This window comes from Carassius gibelio, chromosome A6 (genome assembly GCF_023724105.1).
Source record: "Carassius gibelio isolate Cgi1373 ecotype wild population from Czech Republic chromosome A6, carGib1.2-hapl.c, whole genome shotgun sequence".
Classification (NCBI taxonomy): Eukaryota; Metazoa; Chordata; class Actinopteri; order Cypriniformes; family Cyprinidae; genus Carassius; species Carassius gibelio.
Window position 1 is genome coordinate 6,292,779 of NC_068376.1, and position 27,625 is coordinate 6,320,403.

The 27,625-nt window shown below is 36.1% G+C and overlaps 1 protein-coding gene across 1 annotated transcript in view; it reads right to left on the reverse strand.

Moving 5' to 3' along the window:
- The window catches only part of LOC128016146 (tomoregulin-2-like), a 64,999-nt gene that overhangs the window by 14,065 nt on the left and 23,309 nt on the right, over window positions 1-27,625 (reverse strand). Inside the window, exons 3-5 of the mRNA XM_052600581.1 lie at window positions 26,798-26,927; window positions 16,266-16,292; window positions 9,256-9,352 (exon numbers count right to left, since the gene is read on the reverse strand). Of these exons, the coding sequence (XP_052456541.1) occupies window positions 9,256-9,352; window positions 16,266-16,292; window positions 26,798-26,927 (254 nt within the window). The remainder of the gene's footprint in view (window positions 1-9,255; window positions 9,353-16,265; window positions 16,293-26,797; window positions 26,928-27,625) is intronic.

The window sequence follows — 27,625 nt, forward strand, 5'->3', positions numbered from 1 at the left end:
GTTAATATGTATATATATTATTATTATAAATTAAATATTCATATTAAGATAAAAAAATGAAAATAGTTGTTGTTAATTAAAATCTGAAATAAAATAAAATATAGTCCTAAATACTGTTAAAAGTTAAAATGTTGAACTTCAAAACTACATGAAATAAAATAAAATTACTCAATATTTAAAAAGGGACTAAAACATCAATAAAATTTAAATGTCAATAACTAACTAACTAACTATATAAATAAATAAAATGAAAAAAATTATTTGTATGTGTCATAGTTATGTTCCGTTCATTACCCACCATCAAGCACACCACGGATCCCATCCTGTTGACGACAGCATGTAACCACACTGAAACACTGAAATTCCTCCTCACTGACACTCCCCTCAGCCCCATAGTTCTCGGGCACCCCTGGCTTATCAAACACAACCCCAGGGTGGACTGGGGCCAAGGCTCCGTTTCCACCTGGAGTAATCAGTGCCCTGCCTCTTGTCTTGCGTCTGCTCATTCGTCTGTGTCTAGTTCTGTGTTTCAGGAGGAGATGGTTGATTTGTCTAACGTGCCCAAGGAGTACCTAAACCTGAAGGAAGTGTTCAGTAAGTCCCGGGCTGCTTCTCTTCCTCCCCATCATCCCTATGACTGTGCTATAGACCTAAATTAGGCCAGGTAAGTAAGGGAGGCCATGGAGAAACATATTTTTGATTCGCTGGCTTCCGAGTTCATCCACCCTTCCTCTTCTCCAGCGGGGGTGGGATTCTTTTTTGTAGGTAAGAAGGATGGATCTCTGCGACCTTGCATTTATTTGCGACCTTGCATTGATTACAGAGGGCTGAACAACATCACGGTAAAGAATACCTATCCTTTCCCGTTGATGTCTTCAGCCTTCGAAAGGCTGCAGGGAGCATCAATATTCACAAAACTGGATTTACGTAATGCTTATCATTTGGTACATATAAGGAAGGGGGATGAATGGAAGACAGCATTTGATACCATGTCTTTCGGGCTGTCCAACTCCCCTGCTGTCTTCCAAGCACTAGTCAATGATGTGTCATGAGAGAGATGGTAGATCAGTAAATTTGTGTCTGCCTGGATGACACATACTGATATTTTCTTCCTCTCTCCAGAAACATGTTCAGCACATCAGACTAGTGCTCCAGAGGTTGCGAGCGAATAGGTTTTTTGTCAAGGCGGAGAAATGCGTTTTTCACGCACAGTCAGTTCCATTTTTGGGGTACATTATGTCGTTCGAGGGGATGCGCATGGACCCGGACAAATTTAAGGCTGTGGTGGATTAGCCAAGCCCAGATTCCCACAAGGCCCCGCAGAGGTTTCTGGGGTTCGCCTATCTTTATAGACATTTCATTCATAATTTTAGCCAACTAGCTGCGCCTTTGACAGCGTTGACCTCCCCCTAAATGACGTTCAGATGGTATGGTGTAGCCAAAGCTAAATTTTCATAACTAAAGAGACGCTTCATTTCGGCTCCCATTCTTGTGGCCCCTGATCCATCACATTAGTTCATGGTGGAGGTGGACACATCAGAGGTGGACGTAGGTGCGGTTCTCTCCCAGCGCTCTTCCTCGGACGACAAGATGCACCCATGTACATTTTATTCCCATCACTTATCACCAGCCGAACGCAATGACATTGGCAACAGGGAATTGTTGGCGGTCAAGCTTGCATTAGAAGAATGGCATCACTGGTTAGAAGGGTTGGGGTCCCTTTTATAGTATGGACCTATCATAAGAATCTGGAATATATCAGATCTGCTAAAAGACTCGGTGGGCCCTTTTTTTCGGAAGTTTTGATTTTTCTCTTTCTTACCGCCCGGGTTCTAAGAACATCAAACCCGATGCTTTATCACGTGTTTCTGACTGTTCCGAACGCCCGTCTACTCCCAAGTGTATTTTTCCTGAGAGACTAGTCATCTTCAGACTCAGGTGGTAGATCGAATCAAAGGTCATGACAGCCTTAGAAGGGGTAACACCTCCGCCCGGCGGTCCACAGGGTCGATTATTTGTGCCTGAGGGAGTTCGGTCCATATGATGGGGCCATGGTTGCAATGTAGCTTGTCATCCAGGAGTTAATAGAACCAAGTTCTTGGTTAAGCAACAGTTCTGGTGACCTGGTATGGCTAGTGACATCCGGGAGTTTGTTTTGGCATGTTCGGTTTGTGACTTCCAATCGCTCCCCAGATGGGTTACTCCAGCCACTGTCTGTTCCTTCGAGACCCTGGTCACACATCGCTCTAGATTTTATTACAGCCACCAATTTTTCCCAGTCTGGATTCGAGACAAAGGGGATGCGGATTTCAGTACTTGGTGGACTGGGAGGGTTACGGTCCGGAGGAGAGAAGTTGGGTTCCTGCTAGGGACATACTGGACCTCTTCCTTATTGATGATTACAATCAACAGGTGTGTGCTCCTGGGAGCTCCAGGAGGTGCTCCTAGGGGGAGGGGTACTGTCACGGTTCATGAATTCACTGTCTCACCTTTTCTGTGCATACGGTTGTGTTGGAGGCATGGTTACTGATTACCTATCACTCTGATCACTGCCACCTGCTGCACTCATCACCGGGGCTATATTAACCTGTCTCTCACCCAGCCATGTTGTCAGTTCGTTTCAGTGTGTTTGGGGTTCCAGCTCTTCATGTGCTTCCTGGTCTACACTCTCCATTTCAGATTCCTGGATCCCGGCGGTTTGGTTCACCCATTGCTTCCCTGCGTCGCTGTCCTGAGCGGTGGTATCCTCAGCCTGCCTGCCTGCCTAAGGGCCTGTCTTCACTCATCTGTGCTTCATCCAGTGAACCTGTCATTGTCATTTCACGAGTACTTGAGTATAATAAACCTCTGTCATTTGCTCGCTATTGGATTCTCTGCCTTTCTTTCCACACCAAACGTAACACTATTTGAACTCATTACACTGAATAACAAAAAACTTCATACATAGTCATACATATTGCTAGTTCATAAGATGAAGGTGTAGTCTGGCACTGAAAAGTGTCTAACTAGGACCATACGGTAATTTCCAAACAGGCACACTTACAAAATCATAGCGAGAGAAAGAGAAAATGCTCTTAGACAAGATATATTTGCTATATCTCCTCTGTCTAATATTTTTACTGGTGAGCACTTCATCTCTGAGTCTGGTATTGATTTATAAAACTCCCGCTGTAATATTTCTAATCCCTCCTTATACGCCCAGAGGATAACAGACCAGACCTGGCAGTGTTCGGCAAGACCTACACGAGTCAAAGCAACATGAACAATGCCTGCCTGACTCTACTTATCCACACTTATAACATTAATCTGACAACAAAACAAGCACATCCAGGCATGCACACAATATGTGATTGTTTCAGCATTAAAAAAAACAGATTCACTGCATTTTCACTGAGCTGAAGTAAATGTGATTAGAGGGTATGAATTGATTACTGTTAGCTTGAGCTGGAATTCTACGCTATAGGAACGACCGCATCAGTGCTCACAGATGTAGCTGCTAATTGGTTATCAGACACAGCACACACATACAAATAGATTCCAAGGGGAAGAAAGGTAACGAAAGAGAGAGAGAGAGAGAGAGAGAGAGAGAGAAAGAGAGTGATGGAGAGAGAGGAGTCCTGTAACGTCTGGAATTACAACTCTGCAAATCAATCTAGCACACTCAGTGTTCGCTGTGGCTGATGGAAACTATATTTTCTCATTTTTCACAGCTTTCCAAAAATATAATTGATGAAAGCAACTTAGAAAGGATCAGTAGGGATTTCATGACTCTCAAATATATACTTAATCTTGTGGAATTGGAGCAGTTATATTGGGTTTAAAGATTCCCTGCATATTAAACCACAAAACCTACAGGGAATGACACACAAACATCTTCTAACAGGCCATATTCTACACATTTGTTGCTGTTTCTCCTTTTAAGTCTGCTTATATTTTTGGATCGAAACAAAACAATCTTTTCTCTCTGACCCCTATTAAATAGACAGTTATTTTTTGTTAAATTAAAATTTCCTTTTGTTTTCATTATTCTATGGGGCCTATAATACACCCGGCGCAATGTGACGCAAGGGGCAGCGCAAGTGTGTTTGCTAGTTTCAGTCCAGTGCCATTTGCATTTTCATGTCCAGCGCCACATCATTTAGTTAGCAAATACATTTGCGCTCATTTTTGCGCCCATGGGCGAGCTGGTCTAAAACAGGGCTGTGTTCAGGTGCATTGCTGGCCCATTGCTATTTTAACGAGCTGAAAATAGACTGCGCCATAGACCAACTCAAACCTATTCTAAATTCTGGCGCAATGTTTTTTCTTTGTTATTTAAAGAGCGTACACGCTGCTTATTAAACACAGGGACGCACAGCAGCACACAGACATGCCAAATATTACAAATTAAAGGATTGCAATGCATAATTTGTTTTGTAGGCTAATTAAATATATATAAATATATATATAAGAACAAAGAACACCCATTATTAATTAAGATATAGGGACAACCCTTTTAGACCATGTGCCCGGCGCGCCAAATGTTTTTCAGTCGTTAAAATAGCAAAAGTGGATTTGGACACGCCCTGAGTGCACCTGTGCCGTGCGCTTTACACTTTGCGTTTAGATCATTAAAATAGGGCCCAATGTATTTTCTGTATGTATGTTTACACTACCATTCAAAAGTTCAATGTCGGTAAGATTTTGTGATGCTTTCTTACTTTCAGTAAGGCTGGATTAATTTTTATTTTTAAATATAGTAAAAACAGTGAATAATTATTATAATTTAAAAGAATTGTTTTCTATTTCAATATATTTTAACATTTGAATTTATTCCTTTGATGGCAGAGCTGAACTTTAAGCAGCCGTGTGATCTATCAGGAATCATTCTAATATGCTAATGTGGTGCTCAATAATCATTTCATATTATTATCAATATTGAAAACAGTTGTGCTGCTTAATATTTCTGTGGAAACATGATAAGTTTAATAGTTTAATTATTTAGATAATAATTTTTTTAATCAGTATTCCTTGATGAAAGAACAGCATTTATATATATATATATATATATATATATGTATATATATATACGTATATATACGTATATATATATATATATATATATATATATATATATATATATATATATATTTATATATATATATATATATATATATGTATATATATATATATATGTATATATATATGTATATATATATATATGTATATATATATATATGTATATATATATATATATATATATATATATATATATATGTATATATATATATATATATATATATATATATATATATATATATATATATGTATATATATATATATGTATATATATATATATTAGGGGTGTAACTGTACGTGTATTTGTACTGGACCGTTTCGGTACAGGGCTTTTGGTATGGTGCACGTGTGTACAGAATGACCGAATGCAATATTGGTTATTTATTTTTATTTTTCATTATATTTTATTATATGATATTGGTTTGAGACTGAGAGTATGTTATTTAGTGGAGAACTTTGCAGCAGTATTTTATTTCCTACTCTTTCTTTCTTTATTTATTTATTAAAAAGTATTTTAACAAGTGTAACCAAATTGTAAAAAAAAAAGTTTATAGTAATAAAAAAACCTGCAGTTTAATGTTTGCATTTCTTTCCCTTACTGTACCAAAAATGAACCGAACCGTGACTTTAAAACCAAGGCACGTACCGAACCGTAATTTTTGCGTACCATTTCACCCCTAATATATATATATATATATATATATATATATATATATATATATATATATATATATATATATATATATATATATATACATACATACATACATACACACACACACACACACACTCATACACACACAAACGTTTGTTTTTGTGAAAAGTGGGGACATCCCATAGGTGTAATGGTTTTTATACTGTACAAACTGTATATTCTATCACCCTTCACCAACCCTACACCTAACCCTAACCCTCACAGGAAACTTTGTGCATTTTTACTTTCTCAAAAAAACTCATTCTGTATGATTTATAAGTATTTTGAAAAATGGGGACATGGGTTATGTCCTCATAAGTCACCCTCTCCTTGTAATACCTGTGTCATTATGCAGAAGTACTGTCACTTTAGATCAATTTTCATCCGTGCTGGATAAATACAATTTCTTAAAAAAAAAAACAGTACAATATAACAGACTTTGAAATGGTACTATATATTGTTGGTCTTATATTTTTTGTGTCTTGTGTGTTAAAGTGCCCTAAGAAATTAATTTAATGCAAGGCTTTTTAAGTGAACTCCAAAAAATTATTACAAATTTTGAAAATGAAGAAGCATGCACATTCTCTAGAAACTGTGTACTAGAAACAGAAGAACAACACATCTTTCAGAGTAATCAGCAGAATGAGACTGCAGAAGAATAACCCTCTGATTTCACAGAGAAAAACAGAGCGCTGTTCTGATATGTAATTGGCAGGTGTGGCACAGATCATTTTGTAGTGCTGCTAAATGTCATTATCCTTGGTCTGTGATGATAAAGGGGAGTCAAAATTATATTTTTTTTACTTAATGGTTTTGTAGCTCCTGGCAATTTCCATGACATTTCTAAACCATCAGAGGCACAAATCCCATGTTATTAGATTAATTAATTCAATAAATTATTTTCTAACATAAAATTTACGTAGAATGAAAAGTAATGTCATAATTTCAACATGTAATGAATTGTCCCACATTTTGTGTGCAATCCTGTTAGAACTGACAGCCGTGACCATGTACATTTCTTTAATTTAACGGGCAATGTCATTAAACCAATCAGTAACCCATATTTTATCTAATTAATATTTTGTTGTTGCAAATCATCAGACATTTTCTAAAATTCTGTGACAGGTTTGCTATTAAAAACTTCTTACAAAATGAATAGAAAATAGTTTAACCAATACTTAGTTTGACCCCATTAGGTTGGCGATCAGCTTTTGCTTATAAGGTTTAAGTAGTTCATCCAAAATATTACATTTCCGGCAAATTTATAATCTTCAGGTAATTTCTTCATCAGAACAGATTTGCAGAAATTTTGCATTACATCACTTGCTCACCAGTGGATTCTTTGCAGTGAATGGGTGCCGTCAGAATGAGAGTTCAAACAACTGATTAAAAAAGCTGCATGTTCATAATAAACATTTATCATCAAGATGTCTTCAACTTAAAACAGTTGCTTCCATCAAAAAATATGAGTTCTCTAACCATTATAATTCCAGTCAAATTAATCTTTTCTGAATCAAGAGAGAAATCTGCACAGATCAAGCACTGTTTACAAGCAAAAATAGTCCAAAACAACAGAGGATGGACTTTATCACTGGAGGAAGCATTATTATGGATTATGAGCAGGTATTTTGGCCAGAAGCAATGGTTTAGTTAAAACATCTTAACAATGGATTTATTTATTTCAAATATGCAGCTGTTCACTTCACAAGATGCTAACTGATGGACTGGAGTCATGTGGATTACTTGTGGATTATTGTGATGTTTTTATCAGCTGTTTGGATTATGATTCTGATGGCACCCATTCACTGCAGAGGAAGAAGTGATGCAATACTGAATTTCTCCAAATCTGTTCCTATGATGAAACAAACTCATCTGCATCTCAGAGTAAATTTTCATTTTTGGTGAACTATTCACCTCCTTTCACTGATAATTTGTTAGAAAAATAAAAAGTATTTATTAAGAATTTCACTGCCTATTTTGTCTTGTTTTTGTGGAAAGTTCTTTTAACTGACCACATGAACCTTAACGTAGAGCCACTCACACACATTAACCGCTGAGATGCCTCATTTCCCTCTCTTCGTCACTGTCTCTTTCTAACCTTTTCTCCCTCATTTGTTCCCGTCACCTTTTACATCTCTATCTCTCTCCATCCCTCGGTCTCCCTCTGATCTGTCTGGTTAGTGTATTACCATGAGGGATATTTGAATGGTAATGGCTCTCCCATGGTTCTGAGGTTTTAATCTGTCTGCTAGGAAAGAGGAACTCTATTAATTGAAGATGGAATTGCAGCAGAGAGCTGCACTCTTTTGCCCCTCCATCTCTGGGCTGTCTGTCCACTGTCCTGAAAGCTGGGACTTGTACTAGGAAATAATCCATCATCCTTACAGACTGACAGCGAACTGACCCTCACAGTCCGGTGACAATACAATTAACATTTACAATCTGCTCAGAATGCCACAGAATGCCACTGCGCAACATGTTAGTCAATGGGTTAACGAAATTACAAGGCTGAAAGGGGAAATGATGGCAAAAAACAAAGCTTGTCCATGTGAGAGTGATTACAAATGGGTCAGAACACTGACCTTCAATCAGCTTTTGCAATTCTTGCAATAGATCTGAACAGATGGGAGGTTGGCAATATAATATCAAAATGGACTTCTGTAAATTAGACTCCTGTTTTGCTGTCATCACACAAAGCATTGTCTTAACCCTTTAACTGCCCCACCAAGAAAAAAGCATTTGAAAATTTTTTTGTTTGCATTTCTTATCTCCTTATGTCATTAGTTACCACACTCAATGTATTTTTTTTCAACACGTCATATAATTTTTTAAATATCGGCCTCTACCAAATGGTTGATATGTCACTTTATGGCAAAAGTACCGGAATTCATACACATACTATGGAAATCAGAAAATATGAACTATAATGAATGATCAGAAAGTTATATTTCTCAGCAAATAGTACATTCTGACAGCAGAAAGGATTATCTGAAAACATTAGCTTAGCTTTTCTACGTTTACCATAAAGTGACAAATCAACCATTTGGTTGAGCAGGCAGTTAAAGTGTTAATTAGTATTTTTGTCCCAATTTTTGATATCTTAACATCCTCAAAATAGGATCAATTTGCTTATCTTGAGTTAAGTTTATTTCACTTACCCTACTGGTAAATAGTGCTTTAATCATAAGCCTCACTAAAGATAAGGGACAGGTATCATAAGAGAGTTTTCAAAGCTAAAAGAGAAGCATGAGAGAGATGGAAAGACAATCAAATAGAGATTATTTACTGCAGCACATGGCATAAAGCAAACACCCTCGGCTATGCACTGCAATGTATCACAGTGAAATGCCATAGACTTCAGTGCCAGAAAGATCATAAACTCAGCAGAAGCAGACCTGCAGAAGACTCTGCATCTGAAACATGCCATTAGACACACCACTGTGTTCCTCAAGCCCTCTGAACGGCAGGACCCTGAAAAGCTGTCGCACATGTCTGTGACTCACCACACGTCCTCAGAATCCTCGTCGCACTCAGCCCCAAACTGACAAATGTCGCATGTTGATGTCTCCTTTTGACTGATCTCGGCTGAACCCTCATTAACTGGAAAGAGAGAGAGAGAGAGAGAGAGAGAGAGAGCATATTAGATGAGAGATCTTGAGAGCTGCACTTGAAGGGGTCATGTTATGAGGAATCAAATTTTTTGGTGTTATTTGATTTACATTAGTACTTAGTCAAAAGTGCAAGTGAAGAACATTTTTTAGATAAAATATGCGTAATTACACATGCAATTTGGTAAAAATTATGCATTAAAAATATTATATGTTTATTTAGGATACCAAAAATGCTAACTGTAAAATGAGCCTTGGTAACACAAAAAATAGGCCATTTTATTCTTAAATGAATTACATTTATTACATTTACTTTCCATTGCAGAATGTGATTTATCCTGTTTGGCTATATATATAACAAGAGTTATAACTACAAGATATAATTATATATTGTTAATATACCAGTCCACTTGAACTTAACAGAGTCTGCTTTGTAACTTAAAATATACTGATAATCACTATTATGCATGTGGTAAAGTAGGAAACCATTAGGAATCTGAGTGCATCATTAGTGATTAGATGTGATTAGATATCACCTATCCATAAAATCAGCCAATATTTTTAATATAGACAGTGCACAGCGACAAAACCATAAATCATGAGACTACAATACATTAACTAAATTCCAGAAAATGCAACACATAAAAAAAACATCCTAGTGTACATTTCTTACAACAAAATAAGAAGAAACTAAACTATTTAAATTAAATCATAATCATATGTGATGTGCCACGCAGGGAATTCTGGGAATGTTCTTTGAACATAAATTACACAGTAAAAGTATTCCTGTGGCTCAGTGGTAGAGCACTGCGTTAAGTATGATTACATAATTAGTTAATTGTTGTTGGAGACCAGCCCACTGGTTGCAGTATCATCCAAGCTGCCCCTCTAAAAAATAAAAATGTAACTGTAAAAGTGATGCGTTATTGATGACAAAAAACCAGACACTTACAGATGAAGACACCTCACCTTAGTGGTTTATTCTGAAAAAGTGTTGTTTGGTGTGTATTTGAAATGTAATCTAAGCTAGAATAGTGCCTCTGACTAAAACACTGTAATTAGGACAGTGCTAATTGCAAATGTGCAGTGCTTGAACCGCTATTGGCAGTAAACATAGCATGTGAGTTTTTCTGAAGGGCTAAATATGGGTCAAGCAGCAGCTTTTTATCTGAAAAACTGCAGCTTTGAGTGGGTGTAAAGGAACAGCCTTATTTTCTACACATTATGGACTATAACTATGGACTATAAAGTGTCAGTTGTCAGGGATAGTGTATAGTGTTGCTAATTAAAGTTAGACAAAGCATTTAAGCTAAAGTGGAGATATAAGCTATGGGCTAAGATGAGTTTTGTGAAGAATCACTTCCTTCTTGTCACTTACAATCAAATGCAGAATGTTAGTTCATAATGCATGATGAATCTGATAGTTTGGACTACAGCTATCCATGGATTCCTGTGATTGTCAAATCAGTCCGGATCTGCCTAGCTACACAAAGATTTCTGATAATGAGAAGAAAGTTCTATAAGACGTATAACGAAGTATATGTCTTCTGCACAAGCAGCATTTCTGCTGCCATTATAGCCAGACCCTCTTTTCTTAGTTTACAGATATGATATACTGTAAATATGCGGGACTTTGAAGTTTCCATCCAAATCGAACCCTACAGCTCTGAATATTATTCCTAATTCCACAGTCTTTTTAATTCACTTGATAATCAAAAACTAGGCATTATCATGTCCATCCCATAAATTACCCTATTTTGGGGATAGTACACCCATCATTTACTCATCCAGTATGATTAAAAAAGAAGACATTTTGTAAAAAAAAATAAAAAAAATAATCCCTGTTGGTTTTATTACCAACATCGTTCTGTATATGAAAAACATTTTTGAAGGAAAATTTTCATTTTTGGGACAACTATCCTTTTAAAACCATTTTCTTGAATTTCCAGCAACAAAAAAAATATATATATTCTGATACTTGCATTCAAATACTTCCCTATGAAAAATGTATGTAAAACAGTAGTATTTTAGAATTCACAGCATTCATTAAAGCATTCAATTTTTCCTTTCTCATTGGAGTGTTACAATCTTTTGGTGCATAAAGAAGATCTGTAAAGTTGCAAAGACTAAAGTCTCAAATCCAAAGAGATATTCTTTATCAAAGTTAAGACTCTGCCACACCCCCAAAACAGATCATTAAAAACAAGCCCCCACATGTCTACATCACTATGTGGCAATATTTGCATAATGGCGACTTAATGTTCAAGCAAAGAAAAAATACATGGTTTCTGTAACTGCAGTTAGTGTTGAAGCAGTCATGTCAGGGAGATGTTGTTTGTATCTAGGCAAAAGCAAAAGCACTTTATTTGGCCTTCCGAAAGTAGATGCATTTAGGAATCTTTAAGATTACTTACAACAGAACAGAAACACATTTTATGAACCATTTCGTGAACCTAGGAGAGGAGGTCATTCTGACTTTGCTTCAATCAGGTGCTTCTGAATGAGCTACTGTAAGTATGTTTTGTTATTATTTCAATAATTCGCTATTGACAGTTCAAATGTGGAGTTTTGCGCATGTGTATGTGTGTGTTTATGTGTGTGTGTGAGAGAGAGAGAGAAAGAGAGAGAGAGAGAGAGAGATAGAGAGAGAGAGAGAGACAGGTTGACATAGTGGAGTCAGCTGTCTTAACAGTCTGTGGCTTGTTTTCCGCAAACACATATGAGATTCATCACTGTGTCTGTCACACCACTCTGTTCCGCTTTCGTGCTTGAGCTGATGGTAAAACTAAGGACATTATTAACTGTCTGTACATTTAATTTGAAAGAAGGGGGTCGTGATTATGGAAAGGGGCGTTACATTTCTGATGAGTGCTTGCAGTGATTGGCCAATCACAATGCACTGGGTCAGCTGGCCAATCAGAGCAGACTGCACTTGTCGGAAGGAGGGGCTTTGTAGAAAACGCATTTGAGAGAGACAGGGCATAGAGGACCTACAATAATGTACAATATTTTAAAAATGTGTTTTTTGAACATTAAATCATGTCAACATATTCTATTACACCAAATCAGAGGTGTAAAGTACTTAAGTAAATGGAACTCATTACTATACTTAAGTATATGTTCAGGTACTTTGTAGTTGTACTGAGTACAAAAGATATTAGTAACTTTTACTCTCTACTTCACTACATTTTTGAATGAGTATCTGTATTCTTTACTCCACTACATTTGGAATGAGTGTTGCAGTTACACATTACATTTTTTATGGCACCTTTTCTCCAGCAGTTTATTCATGCTACAAAAGATGTGATACTGCCAACTACAGGGCACTGAAAGTACTCTATCTTGTGCAGTTTGCCCTTGACAACAAGGCTACTTTCCGTAAATTTGAGTTTCTAAGCCAGTAGTTGTGAATCACAGGTGTTTTATAAATGAGATGTGGACATGACTGCAGCTGACAATGAGGCCGAAACCAGCACATCCAGTGAGAAGGCTTTGACTTTAATTTTACTTAGTATTATTTTATTTATGCGTTACACTGAAGTATATTGTTGTCTTTTTTTTTTTTCTTTTTTTTTTTGATGTGTTGATTTTTATTTTGGTTTCAGAAAATTTGCGTGATTGCTGTCCTCACAAATCAGCTCTTTCTTGTTTTTTTGTTTTTGTTTTTCGTGTGTGTTTTCTGTGCCTTGTCTTGGACTTTCGTCACTTCCTTTCTCTCATGGTGCTTGTAATCAGTTTGTATCTTATCTGTATCTTATCTTAGCTTGCTAGCCTCCTGTATACTGTATATAGCCCTAGTGTTTCTTTAGTTTTTTTGTGAGTTGTTAAATGTAATGGTTGTCTGTTTGCCCGTCATTCTGTTCTTTGTTCCCTGTGGTTTATGGCTAATTGTTTGTTCTAGCTCTTCCATGTAATGTCTGCACACAGATCCTTGGCTCTGCTTGTTTGCTCAGCTTCTACACAATGTTACAGTTTTTTGACTGGCATGCCTTTTTGACTTATGCATCTTTGAGCCTGTATTTAGTGTAAGTAACATACTTAAGTACTGTTAAAATCAGATAATCTAATACTTTCACTCAAGGTGTTTTGGAATTGGTGACTTGTAACATGTAATGGAGTAATTTTCACTGTAAGGTATCTGTACTTTTACTCAAGGATGGTTTTCAGGTACTCTTTACACCTTTGCACCAAATACACAAAATAATTATCTTTAAAAAAGCATCATATGACCCCTTTAAATAGTAGATGAGAAGTACTTGGATGACATACTACTTCCATTAAGATTCTGAATTGAACATCTGATGAACACTTTACTATCTCATGAGACCATAGGAGAAGGTTTGTGAATTGCAGAGAAGCAACACAGCTGATGCCATAGGTCACATGACTGTGACAACATGGCGGATGTAGTGTATGCATATTTCATTCACATTCCAGACCTTCAAACTATAAAGAGTGTACTTTTTGAACAAGCATGAAGTAAGTTCTTATTTAATATATGTGTTTTGTGACAGATTAAGATACAATATTTTGTAACATATTGGACACATAAGCTCTCATGTTCAACCATACTATTTCTCTCAGGTTATCAAAAGTTTGATTTAAATTCTGTATTTTTAAGAAGCACCGCTTGTATCTAAATGTCTCCTTTTTTCTTAAGGAGTCAGTTGTCAAAGAATGGAATTGGGTGTGTTTTCATCATTGCATTTACTTGTGTGTGTGTGTTGGAAGACTCTTGCGTTATATCTCTGCTCAGTTATATGAGGCGCTTGGTTATGTGAGAGCGAGGAGGAAGTGTTGTTTCCACGTCGATAGAACATATCTGATTTTGTGCGTGTGTATGTGTGTGATTTAGAATGTATGAGCCAGAGCTCATCAATGATTTACACTCAGACACTAAAACATGTTTGATCTTCCTGGAGGAGCTGCAATGCTTTCCTCAAGCTAAACTCTTCTCTTGAGCCACACCGATCTGTCTTTAAGTGGCTGCACCCCCTCCATCCTTCTCTCCTCCTGCCCTTTTCTTTTCTATTTCCCTCCCTCCCTTCCTCACTTCAGTTCCCTGTGTCTCGTCTTTCCCACAGTAGCTACATTTGTTCACATGTTCTGCACTGTCCATCTCCTGTGTCATCCCTGTTTAATGGCTTTCAGATGTCGCATTCTTTTTTTATATTCTCTCTTATTTCATTGCTTTTCTTCTCATCCTCAATTTCCTGTACCCGTTTTTCTGTTGTTCCATTCTTTTCCAGTCCCTCGTCTTATGTTTATCACCTCCTGATCAGTCAATTGAATGGGCATGATGGCTAGCCGTTCAGCAATAATTGAATAAATAAGAGCGGTTAACTATTTTTAACTAAACGCCGTTCTTTTGAAAGTTCTATTCACCTAATACTAAAAAAAATATCACAGTTTGTACCAAAATATAAAGCAGCACGACTGTTTTCAACATTGATTAGAAGAAGAAATGTTTCTTGAGGACTAAATCAGCATATTAAAACAGAATCATGTGACACTCAAGACTGGAGTAATGATTCTGATAATTCAGTTAAATAATTTATTTCACAATATTGTTGTTTACTCTATTTTTGATCAAATAAATGCAGCTTAAATACTTTTTTTTATGTCATTCTTTTTAGTGTAATTGTAGCCAATGAATTATTAGACGCAAAATCACAGAGAGAGTTTTAGCATTCTAGAAGCATGCTTTATTACACTGTAAAGTTCCTTTCACATGACTCACATCAGCTTTGCCCAATGAATTGAACTCTAGGAGCTATTACCTCCAGCAGTACACTGCGTGCCATTCAATGCATCACTCAAAGTTCCTACAATTTAAAACTGGACCCTGTTTGCCGTGACCTTTTAAAGCACAGCCAGAGATTACTGGAAAATTCACGTGATGAATGCAGTTGCAGGTCTTAAGTTTGAGATGTTTGTACATGCTTTTGCATCTCTGATGATGCCTTTTAGAGTTTTAAAAGCAATGAGATATTTTTAAAACTGTCAAACTTCGAAGAGATTTTGAATTCTTCTTAATTTCATTTAATTCAGTTATATTTACCTTTATATTTCCAACAACAACAACCCAGTTCTTAAAATCATATAAATGTAAATTGATCTGAAACCATTTTTGACGGGTGTTTTTTCCTTTCTGCAGTGTATTGAATCAATTGCCATGCCCCTTTTATATTCTTATCTTAAGCTTAAATACATGCTTTCGCTCTTTACTGTGTGTGCACTACTGCTTTCTTGGTACATACAAGTATTGTAGCAACCTCATATAATTCGTAACTCTGTCTGCAATTCTTTTCATGTGGTGGTCAAAAGGGCACGTGGTGCTTGCACTAAAGCCTTGATGTAAGTCATATGAAAAACCGATGTATGAAATTGAAAACCTATTTTGAAAACCTATCTGAATACTGCACAGTATGCATATTACAAAACAAGTGGTAACTGAAGTAGTTGCCAGTACTTTTTTTTTTTTTTTTTAAGTACTAGACCACTAGGTGTTCCATTCCAAACATAGTCTCTCCCTCTCCATTTCTTGTTTCACATTCATTTGGTCGGCTGAACTTTTCTAATATTTCAGAGTAGATATATCATCCCTCCCTTCAGAACTTCCCTCCCTCTCTCTCTTTCTTCTGTTTTTCTCTCCTGATCTTCCCATCACCCCATCCAGAATCTCTTTTTAATTAGCCATGCTCTAGAGTGAAATTCTTCATCCAAGATTCACTTCATAAATACTGCTGGCATATCCCCATCTATCAGGAGAGGCAGACAGAAGCTGCTGTCATCTGAACTCAGTATGAGCATTTGTGTGTGTGTGGATGTGAACAGACAGAGCGAGATATGAGATCATTATTGTAATGCTCTGTATTAATTAGAGATAAGTTGCAAATACTCACCATCATCCCCTGATCCAGAGCCAGCATCTACAAAGCAGAAAAACAGATGGTCAGGACCACAAGCGTCATGTCCATTTAAACGGATTTCATTGTATTTTTGAATCAATTCTAAATGCAACTTAAAAATAAAAAAGACAATATATTTGATAATTAGGTTGCATGCTCATAGATACAAAAGGTGTTTGTCTGCAACACTGTGGCAAAATCATTCATCCACACATATAAATCCAATCTGGCCAACTGAGTCCAGATCATTTGCATTAAATTGAAAATTTTGTGATCATCTCCCCACCCTGAACAAAACTAGTGGGTGAAAGAAAAATAACTATAGAGGGAAATGTATACATTAGAGTGGAAAGGGAGGGTGGAATGGAAAAGGAGCTTGGCTGTAACCTCATTTCCAATTTTTAGCACTTATAAATCGGCCCTCTGGCTGCATCTGTACCTCTCAAAATATAAATAATGGAGTTCTTGTGGTCTCATTTGAGATGAAAACAAAAAGTAGCCCCAGATAACCCCACTTTCTCTCTCTCAAGTTCAAGGGCACAGCCGCTATGACTAGACTGTATCATGCTCTCTCGCTCTCAGTCTTTCTCACCATCCGCCCCTGGGCTCGAATGCAGCTTTGGGAAAATCTGACATTCATCAATTTGTTATGATGGAGAGGAGCAGCTTATAGCTCTGTGCCCTCCCATCAATCACCCCACCAATTATTCCCCGCCCAGAACAAATATAAATCTTCGTTTGAGATGGCCACAGGACGGCGAGGCCTTAATGTGTTATTCCTTTAAATTCCGAACTGTGCCTCTCCTGCTCCTCCGCAAAAGTACTTTTCTTAATAGCTATTTTTGTCTTGTTTTTCAGGAAAATAGCTCCACCTCTCTAAGTAAGGGTTAATGCAAAATAATTCATTTTAGCTTAATAATTGATGGTATTCTATTAATAAAATGTAATCTATGGAGATTGCAATACAATTAATAAAAACAATTTTAAAAAGCTGGGCACCATTTCATTTAATTAAAGGGGTCATGTGATGTGATTTCAAGTTTTCCTTTCTCTTTTGAGTGTTACAAGCTGATTGTGCATAGATAAAATCCCTAAAGTTGCAAAGACTAAAGTCTCAAAACCAAAGAGATATTCTTTATCAAAGTAAGGCTCATCCATGCCCCTATAAAACAGCTCAAAATAATGATCTTTAAAAAAGCATCATATGACCCCTTTAATCTTTTTAGGCGAGTACCAGATAGGTGTGTCATGTAATATTTAAATATGACATAATTTGTATTGAAATGGATAGTTCACCCAAAAATGTAAATTCTGTCATTCCAAACCCATAAGACCTTCAGTCATCTTTGGAACACAAATGAAGATATTTTTTATGATATCTGGGAGCTTTCTTACCCTGCATAGACAGCAATGCAACTGAAACATTTTATGGTATAGAAAGGTAGAAAGGACATCAATAAAATAGTCCATGTGACATCAGTGGTTCAAACATAATGTTAAGAAGATGCGAAAATACTACTCGTGCACACATAAAACTTTATTAAGTGAATAATGACTTTATTAAGTGATTTTTTTTTTCTCCTCTGGGTGGGTGTTTGCCACCATTCATGAGAGTTCCACAATATATGTGTGTGTGCATTTGCCTGAATTTGTCATTATTTAAATAAAAAACAAAATTTTTATTTAGGGGTGGCAGAGGGGGTGGTTCACCCAGGGCGCCATACAAGAGAGACTGGTTAATAATATTTATGTGGACACACACACACACACACACACACAGGCCACTTACTGGCCACTTTATTAGGTAGCTGCACGTTAACACAAATATCTAATCAGCCGACCAAACTCAATGCATCAAGGCATGTAGAAGTGGCCAAGAAAGTCTACTGAAGTTCAAACTGAGCAACAGAAAGGAAGAAAGGTCATTTTTGTGACTTTGAATGTGTTATGGTTGTTGGTGTCAGACAAGCTTGCTGATCTCCTGGGGTTCGAGTTGATAGAAAGGCAACAGTAACTCTGAGGTATGCAGAAGAGCTCTGAACACACAACCCCTCAAACTCTGAAGCAGATGGGCAACAGAAGGAGAAGACCATACCGGGTGCCACTCTTTTCAACTAGGAACAGGAAGCTGAGGCTACAATTTGTAGACAACAGAAGACTAGAAAAAGTTTGATGGGTCTTGGTTTTCTTTACTGTACTGAATATCTTCGTTTGATTTACTCAGTCATATTATTTGTCAATTACACAGCAAAATTGCTTCTCTTCTTAACCTGATTTTTTTGCTATAATTTTTTGCAAATCTCTAAATTACTATCTCCAAGAATAAATGATGTATGGTGTACATGTCGATCAAGCATGTTGAACAGCATTTTTATATTGAAACTGTGGTTCCCAGCATGCTTTGCATGGAACTTTGTGAGGAATGGCTTTAGTGTTTAATATCCAATTCTGTTTAGATTTTTGTTGGATTTAGAATGGTTTCATTTAGACTGGGTAACTATTATAATGAAGAGTGCAGTTTAGAAAGAAAAGAAAATGCTAACAATCTTTTGTAATTCAGTGATGTAATGCAAAACATAACCAGAATAAATGAATCCTGTCAGGAAAGCATAAAATATCACTTTGAGACTACTTTGACTAATTGCATCACTTGATGTCAAAGTAACATGAACAAATTATGTTTGAGTAACTTAGTTGATTCATGAGGAACCATATACATGATTAAATCATGTAAATCCATTAAAAAACAATAATAAATAAAAGAACAGATTAAATAAATTATATTTTGTAGTGTCCCCTTTCTCAACCTTTCAGTTTCTCACTTTCTCTTGTTCTATTTCCAAAACTTCTGTGTCCCATGCTGGGTCACAGGTAACACAAATAGTCTGAGCTATGCAGATGAGTCTGTGGATGTTCATATTCATGAGGCTGTTTTAATGAGGGACTCAAATACAGGTTCACATTACTCTGAACCTGTGACATTTCGGCAGTCTGAAATAGAGAGAGAGGCGGGGGCTATGTATTCAGCATCTAATTTCTCCATTTTTAATCTCCAGATCATTCCTTGTTTCCTTTGCTGATCAGACCAATCCCCGATGCAGTCATGATCTTCCATAATTAGCCAAATTATTTGTCTGGGTCTGTCCTTCTGGTATTACATCAGTATCTCTCTCTCTCTCTCTCTCTCTCTCTCTCTCTCTAACCATTGCTCTCAAACTGCTCTGTGGGGAGCGTCTAGATATTCTGATGGATTTTCCAAATGATGACTTTTCCGATTCCATCTTCCTCCAGCACACACACACACACAACCACACAGAGAGAGAGAGAGAGGGTCTGATTTATAACTACATTCTCATCTTTCTCTTTACAAGCAATGGGTGATCAATTTGAGAACAGTGTGACCTATGTTTATTCTCTCTCCAAACACACACTCAGATTTGTGCATCCCTATATAGCACACACAATGATTTGTGATTTGTGAGGAAATGTAGCCCACTTTACTTGACACTGATTACTGCCTTTGCCTCTATACAAATGCACATCTCTGCATCACACACACACACACACACACACACACACATATGACTGTTCTTCTACCATGGTAGGGACTCCACATTTCACAATCCATTTTATTTTAATTTTTGCTAGATATGTTTGTACAACTATTATCTAATATAAAATTTAACTAGCCTGAAAAGTAGTTTTTTTAAACACATCTAATGTCCCCCATTTAAAATGGGAATTATGGCCTGTTTGAAATCTACAGTATAATCTTCAGTTCATTGAAGAAAACAGACATTTTTTAGTTGAAGCATTTAAATGTGTCTCACATTTTGCATTATTTTTCTCCATTACAAAACCTTTTGTTTTGTAAATGCTCTTTAAAATTGTCAGACACAAAGCAATAACATTATTTGGACTCTACAGCATGGCAGGAAAGTAAATTATTGCATTTTATATTCTAATTTTTTACACACATTTGTAGTGTTGACAGATTTAATCCTATAACCCAAGGTACTGAAAGAAAAAAAGTTATCAGATAAATGTTTTCTACAATTTAGTTTAGGGACCCTAGTGAAAAAAAAAAAAAAAACTTTATACTTAAGTATAATTTATTTGTATCTACTTTAGTATAACTAAATATATTTGTTGCACACTATAAATTGGTTTACTTAAGGTCTACTAAATTAGAAAAACTCATTTTGTACTAAATGCATTTTAGTTTTGCAAAAGCAGTGCTGAAGTTCAACTAAAGTTGTATTAAATATACTTGTTTGTGCTAAAGTGGAACAATTTCCAAGTATACTTACAGTAAGTACACTTTAAATAACATACACTCCATTTAATTTTTGAAACGCAGAACTCATTCAGAATAAACTTCAAATGTATTGTGGTGACATTATAATTGCAATTCAATTACTCTGTAAAAGTGTTACATTAATATACTAATAACAAACTGAGGTCATACTATCCCTTACTTTTAGTGACTATAAAATGCATTGCAATGGCATTCCAAGTAAACCTGAAGTGTGCTAATGGTACAATTATTGTGTGCTTCTAATGTAATAAATTAACCTTTATAAATAATGGCACAGCTTAACAAATTGCCTTTTACTAACACCCCCAGCACACCAGTCAGCTCAACTATCCAGAGAACATCAGCGGAACATTGGACACAGACATTTAAACATTGGCAGAAGAAATTTGAACCCGGGTTCTGCAGTCACTTTACCAGAAGGGCCACCAAAGCAGATAAGCAACTGTGGTTACTTTGTAGTATTTCTATATTGTCACAAATACTAATATTAGAAAACAGTTTTTTTTTTTTTTTTTTTTTTTTATCAATGACAGCACAAATTATATGGTCTTAAAGACTGCGAATCGCCCGAATTTCTTAATATAGGTGCAGTAAGCTGTGCATTGAAATAAAATGTGTTTAACTTGAAGCTGTTAAAGTCAGCGGACACAACATTAAATATCATCTACAGTGGGTTTCTTTCCTTTACATGATCTGCCTTTACATGATCTGTCATTAACTCTGCAGGAAACCACTGGATAAACTAGGATAACATTAGTTTTATTCTTGTACATGCACTAAAGCAGACAGTTTCGTTAGGTGGTGGAAGAATGTGAACATACTGCTTATGTTTCAGTGCATGCGGAAGGAATAAAACCATCTGTAACATCTGCATGCTTCAACTCTCAGTGCACTGCACAAATGTAAATGTAAAAATCAATTAAATGTTTTGGCGGTTTGACGGTAATGCAGCCTATCAATTTAAATTATATATATTAAAAAAATTTACTTTTCATGAAGTTAATGTCTCTGAATTAATTTGATGTTTTAACTTTTTTGTGTAGTTTTGAGGGCTGGTCAGGATAATTTTAATAATTTGTTTAATAATTTATAATATTTTAACAGCCCACACGGGACATTAAAGCACCATTAATTGAAAAAAGTGTGCCGGTACAGGTGCATTGAAGTGTACCGGGAATATACTAAAGTAATAAACCTTCTGATCAAGTTTTCTTTCACCATTTCAAATCCATGACTATATGTTGTTTACATATCTTTACAATGTGACCAACGACCACAAAACCAGTAATAAATGTCATTGTTTTAAAATTGATATTTATAAACAAGCTTTCTTTGTTGTTGTTAGGATAGGGCAATATTTGGATGTGATACAGCTATTTGAAAATCTAGAATCTTGAGGGTGCAAAAAAAAAAAAAAAAAAAAAAAAAAAAAAACTCAAATATTGCAAATATGCTACTTACACATATGTATGTAAAGCTGCTTTGCAACCAAGCATAATTGTGTAAAGCACTATTTGAAGTGTTGTTAAATTACTGAAAAGGTAAGTTCATAACTATACAAAGTACTGCATCATTATGAATTAATTATTTGAACTCAAAACATTTATTTTTATCTATGATATTTTTATACTCTACAAGTAAACTCAAATAAAATGTATTGTATTGTACAGTTACTCATAACAGGTCAACAAAGCATACAACTAAAATAAATTACTTATGTGTGACTTCAATATTTAAATAATTAAATTGTATATGTAAATCACTCAGTGTAACATTTGTGCTTTAGGCAAAAGTTGTGTTAGGAAACTCTGCCCTTACAGCACCTGTTAGCAGAAATATACTGGATGTTTCAATGCATCCAATATATATGTGTGACTACAACAAGTTACTTTCTGGGTTTGTGATGTAACAAACCCAGATAAACCCCACCCTCGGGAAAAAGGCAGCAAAGGGGGTGAGGCCATGCTGTGCTGCTTTAGAAAAGAGGAAGAGAAAACTAGACGTGCATGTAAAAATCTATTCATATATGAATCACGATTCTGTCTTCTAATGGGTCTCATTCATGAAACACGAGCAGAACGAATTTTTGTGTAAATAGCGTGTAAAGTGGTTTTGGCGTAATTTTTTTCCAAATGTTAGTTGGTACGAAAGAAATCTACACCTGCTCCCAGCCACGCGTAAATAGTGCGTTTAACGTCTGAACGTTTTGCTCATTAATACGGCTGCATTTTAATTCACCTTAATCGGGTACATATTTACACAGCATTTTGAAAAAAATATTATATATATTACATACGTTTTTTCTTTTAACTTTTATTATGAGAGCCAGTAATAGGATCTGTAATATGCTGCCAAACTTCCTTTTTTAGGACCTGATACGCCACTAGTAGGCTACGCTTGAAAATAAAATGTGGCGTTTTGAATGAACTTCTGATAACAAAACTTCAATTTCTGCAGCTGAGAAATGTTTCTTTTTCAGTCGCTTTTGAGAAGACATGTTGAAATCCTTTGTTTGGTGTCATAATATGATGCTCATATATAGTTGTCAGTCGGATTTAATGGGCGGGATTTATGGTAATTGAGAATGAGCATGCACGCGCGTCCCATTTACGACTGATTGGAATTCATTAACACACACACACACATTTCACTATCACATCTGACGTTTACGAAGTTTTTGTGAATCAGGAGAAGAATTTTCGGGAAGTTCTCTTTACGCGCAAATCACTCAGATATTTACTCGTATATTTACGAATGTTTCATGAATGAGACCCAATGATTCTAATGGATTCACAAGTTTTAAAAAAATCAATGTTCTAAAGCAGCGGTTCTTAATACTGTTAACAGTGTCCCCCTAAACCAAACCCCCAAATGCTCCATTGTGTGTGTGTGTGTTTGTGTTCACTACTGTGTGTGCACTTGGATGGGGTAAATGCAGAGCACAAATTTTGAGTATGGGACACCATTTTTGGCTACACATCACATCACTTACTGTACAGTTTCATTTATTTGATTAAAATACAGCAAAAACAGTGATATTACCAAATGCTTTTTTTTATTTTAAATATATTTTGAAATGCTTTTTTATTCCTGTGATGACAAAGCTGATTTTTTAGGAGCCATTATTCCAGTCTTTAGAAATCATTGGTCAATCAATCATTTCAATCAAATGAAAATTGGTAGAGCACTGCGCCCTCAAGCGCAAGGTTGGGGGTTCGATTCCCCGGGAACACATGATATGTAAAAATTGATAGCCTTAATGCACTGTAAGTCGCTTTGGATAAAAGCATCTGCTAAATGCATACATTTAAATAAATTGAAATTGAAATTTAAAATACTGATTTGGTGCATAAGAAACATTACCAGTGCTGAAAACAGTTGTGCTGCTTAATATTTTTGTGAATTTTTTTTGTGGATTTTTTTTCTATGAATGTGAAGTTTAAAAGGACAATTTTCTGACATTTTAGATAAATTTAATAAAAGTAATAATTCCTTTTAAAAATCATACTGACTTCAAATCAAAAATGTATCTTATATGATGCTTATCTTTGATGACACACAGACATACACACATACACAGAAGAAATGTATATATTCTCTATACCTACACCTGAATATAAGCCTTGAAATGCATATTTAAATATGTATTATTATATATTTACCTTTATTCTGGATTGAATAAGACTTCTTCCTCATTTATGATAAAAGTATGCTAATCTAGAGAAAGAGGACAAAAAGAGGACATAGAAACTGGACCAAAATACTTTGTGTGTGTGTGTGTCCTCTCAGGAAGTCACCTCTAATGAGTAGAAGTGTGTCATTGTGCATGTGTGTGAGAAAAACAGAAAGAGGTGGAACAAAAAAAAAGTCACACAAGCCCGATCGCGATTCCCCTGAGCTTTACTCAATAGTCTTCCTAAAGCTGGGTCTCTATGCCTCGGGTAATTGATCAGATAATGAAGAAAAGGAAAAAGAAAGAGACTGAAATGAGAGAGAAAAGCAATGAATGAAGAAAGGAAAACAAACAAGAATCGTTTCTGGTATTAAATGTTATTTAAAGATTCAGTTTCATTGAACATTAGAGTATCAGTATCTTGACCGTGACTGCTGTCAGCGCTGTGTTCTGTTTCTCTTTCTCTCTAATATGGATCCAGCGGGTGAGATAGGCTGGAATTGGCTTCCATCACAAATATCACTGTCAGAACATCAATCAAGCCTGCATCTAAACTGTCTCCATGAGAAACTGTAACCTGCAAAAATACTGTATGTCTACATAAACATTTTTGAAATCTACATGTTTCATCTTTTTCAATTATAAACTGAGTTTTGGTTAAATTCTTAAGACCTGTTGCACACTGCATGTATTGTAACTGCAACAGCATGCGTTTGTTGCGCTTTCACAATGTGTTTCTGCCAGAAGTGATCAAAATGCCACAATCAAACCCCAGAGATTTTAAATGTATCTAAACATTTCACATTCATTGTATAAGTCTATACACATTAATATAGTGTACTACATTAAATCTGCACTGTACACAATTTGTAATGTTCAATATAAGAATGTTTGCACAAAGTTGTTTAGCTGTAATTGAGAACTCTGCGACATAGCAATCTCTTAACACTATGTTTCTCTCTAAAAGATTATTATACAGTATATCCCAGTTTTAGAAGTGTCATTATCACCATTAACATTCAGAACCAACTGTGTCGTTCTGTATTTCAACCAACACCAGGTGCATTCGTCACTCTCAGAGTCATTAGGCATTAGTGAATGACCGTTACTTTAGCTCATAATCACTGTTATTTCCTCTGTGTGGCCACAAGTCAGCACATTTAGACTAAACCCCGCTGGATGCTTCACTATGGAATGTTGCACCCCTGAGCCAGGGTTGCCAGGTTCTCACAAGAAAACCCACCCAATCGCTACTCAAAACTAGCCCAATCATGTTTCGAGGGGGTCCACAGTAAAAAATGCATTTCAGGGGATAAAATACATGTTTTTTGATGGGGTCCTCCTGCTAAAATTCGCATTCCAGGGGATAAATATCATGTAATTGGAGTTGCTTCAAACCCGCGGACATGAAAAACAACCCGCGGCAACAGTGTTAAAGTAGCCCAATTCCATGGCAAACCACGGCAAAACTGCTTTGAGCATTGAGAGTATGTGGACATATCTTCGCTAATGGGAGTTTGCAGTTAAATATATTCATTCCTTTTACCAGTGCAAGTGCTCGTGTCTCTTTAGCTCCGCCTACGGTACGCCTCCAGGAGCTCAACTGTTTTCAGAGAGAAGCGTAAAGCTGTATCTTTCTTTTATAATTCTGATAAAACTAAAGACTCTTTGGAGATATGAAGGATGCAATAATATTATATAGGTACTCAGGATTAACATGAAACAGAAATTGTGTTATGTCCCCTTTAACAAATTCTATTAAAATGTTGATCTTCTATAATTTTCTAATGTTAACAAATTATACCTTATTGTAGGCAGTGTTGGGGAAAGTTACTTTTAAAAATAATACTTTACAATATTGTGTTACTGCATTACTGTAGTTATGTTTATGGAAAGTAAGGCATTATATTACTTTTGCTTTTCTTTTTTGTCATCCGGGCTGGGTTTGATTTTTGTTTTTAATAACAAAAACTCAGATATTTTGTTGTGAATTTAAGAGTAATGCGTTACTTTGCTAGCTACTTATGTATTCTGTATTTGATCAGTAATCGGATTAGGTAACTTACATTACTTGTAATGCATTACCCCCAACACTGATTGCAGTATAACCAAATCATTAGAAAAGGAACAAAATCATAATATTTTTTTGTTTGCTTGTTTTGCTGTTGAGTGACACTATATTTAAAACAAGATCAATTTATTTGAAAAGCAAACCTACCATAAATACATGTTATCTAAAATTAAGGATGTTTAAATACTGTATATCTATAAGGGAATACAAGACAAACATTTGTGTTTTGGTTTGTGCAATATTGGCCCAATTTTAAGCAGAGATTTGAGATCATTATGAACATTATATTAGATTAATAAATTCTGCTTAAGTGTTGTTCATTGTTAGTTCATGATAAACAATGATGCAAGCATAAACAAACAGAACCTTATTCTATAGTGTTAATGATTTTAATGATTTCAGTACAACAGACGCCATAGAGACGTCACAAACAGGACAGTCACCTCTACGACACAGGAACGTACCGACAGGACAGGTACCCTCTGACACCAGCAGCACATCTGTCTGCAATTTACAGGCTTCTTTGCGCAGGAGACAGTGATTCTCATAGCTCTCGCCGTTAGATCCGCACACTGGAGCATAGTCACTGCTGCACTGTAAAGAGAGAAAGAGGCACAGGTGTCACAGACGCATGCTTCTGTAGTAAATGTTTAATGGTCTGATCAGATGAGGACAAATTTTAATTACATTTGCATTCTGAAACATAAGACACCTATCTGAGTGTATCTGCATGCAGGCAGTGAAGAGTGAAAGAATGGCTGCTATTACATTCTACAGCACACACACACACACACAGAAGACCGCTGGTGTCATTATGGCCAGCTGTGGTGTGGTGTCTGGAGGAAGCAGGTCACCCAGAGGCAAGAACACAGAAGGTGAACCAGTTTCACTCGTATATCAACCCCACAGAATCAGATAGAGGTTATTTACATCAGTCATTAAACAAGAGGTCATCCATCTATCTGAATACACACACACACAACTGACATACAGCAAACACACTGTAAAATCAGTGGAAACACACATGCACACCAAACACAGAACTGCTGACTAACAGCCTGAGGGTAAAAGACAGCAAAAGTGAGAAGGACAAAACAGAGACACAGGAGGGAAGGTGACTCTTTGATAGTTTGAAATCTCTAGTGTGATTTATAAAATCACAGGCAACCAGCCATAAATATCAGAGAAGGTGATTTAATGTATCAGAACACAGTGAAACTGTTTGAAATGTCCACTGGAAATATACTTTGCAGTGATGCAGGGTGGATTTTTGAGATATAGAGGCAATGGAA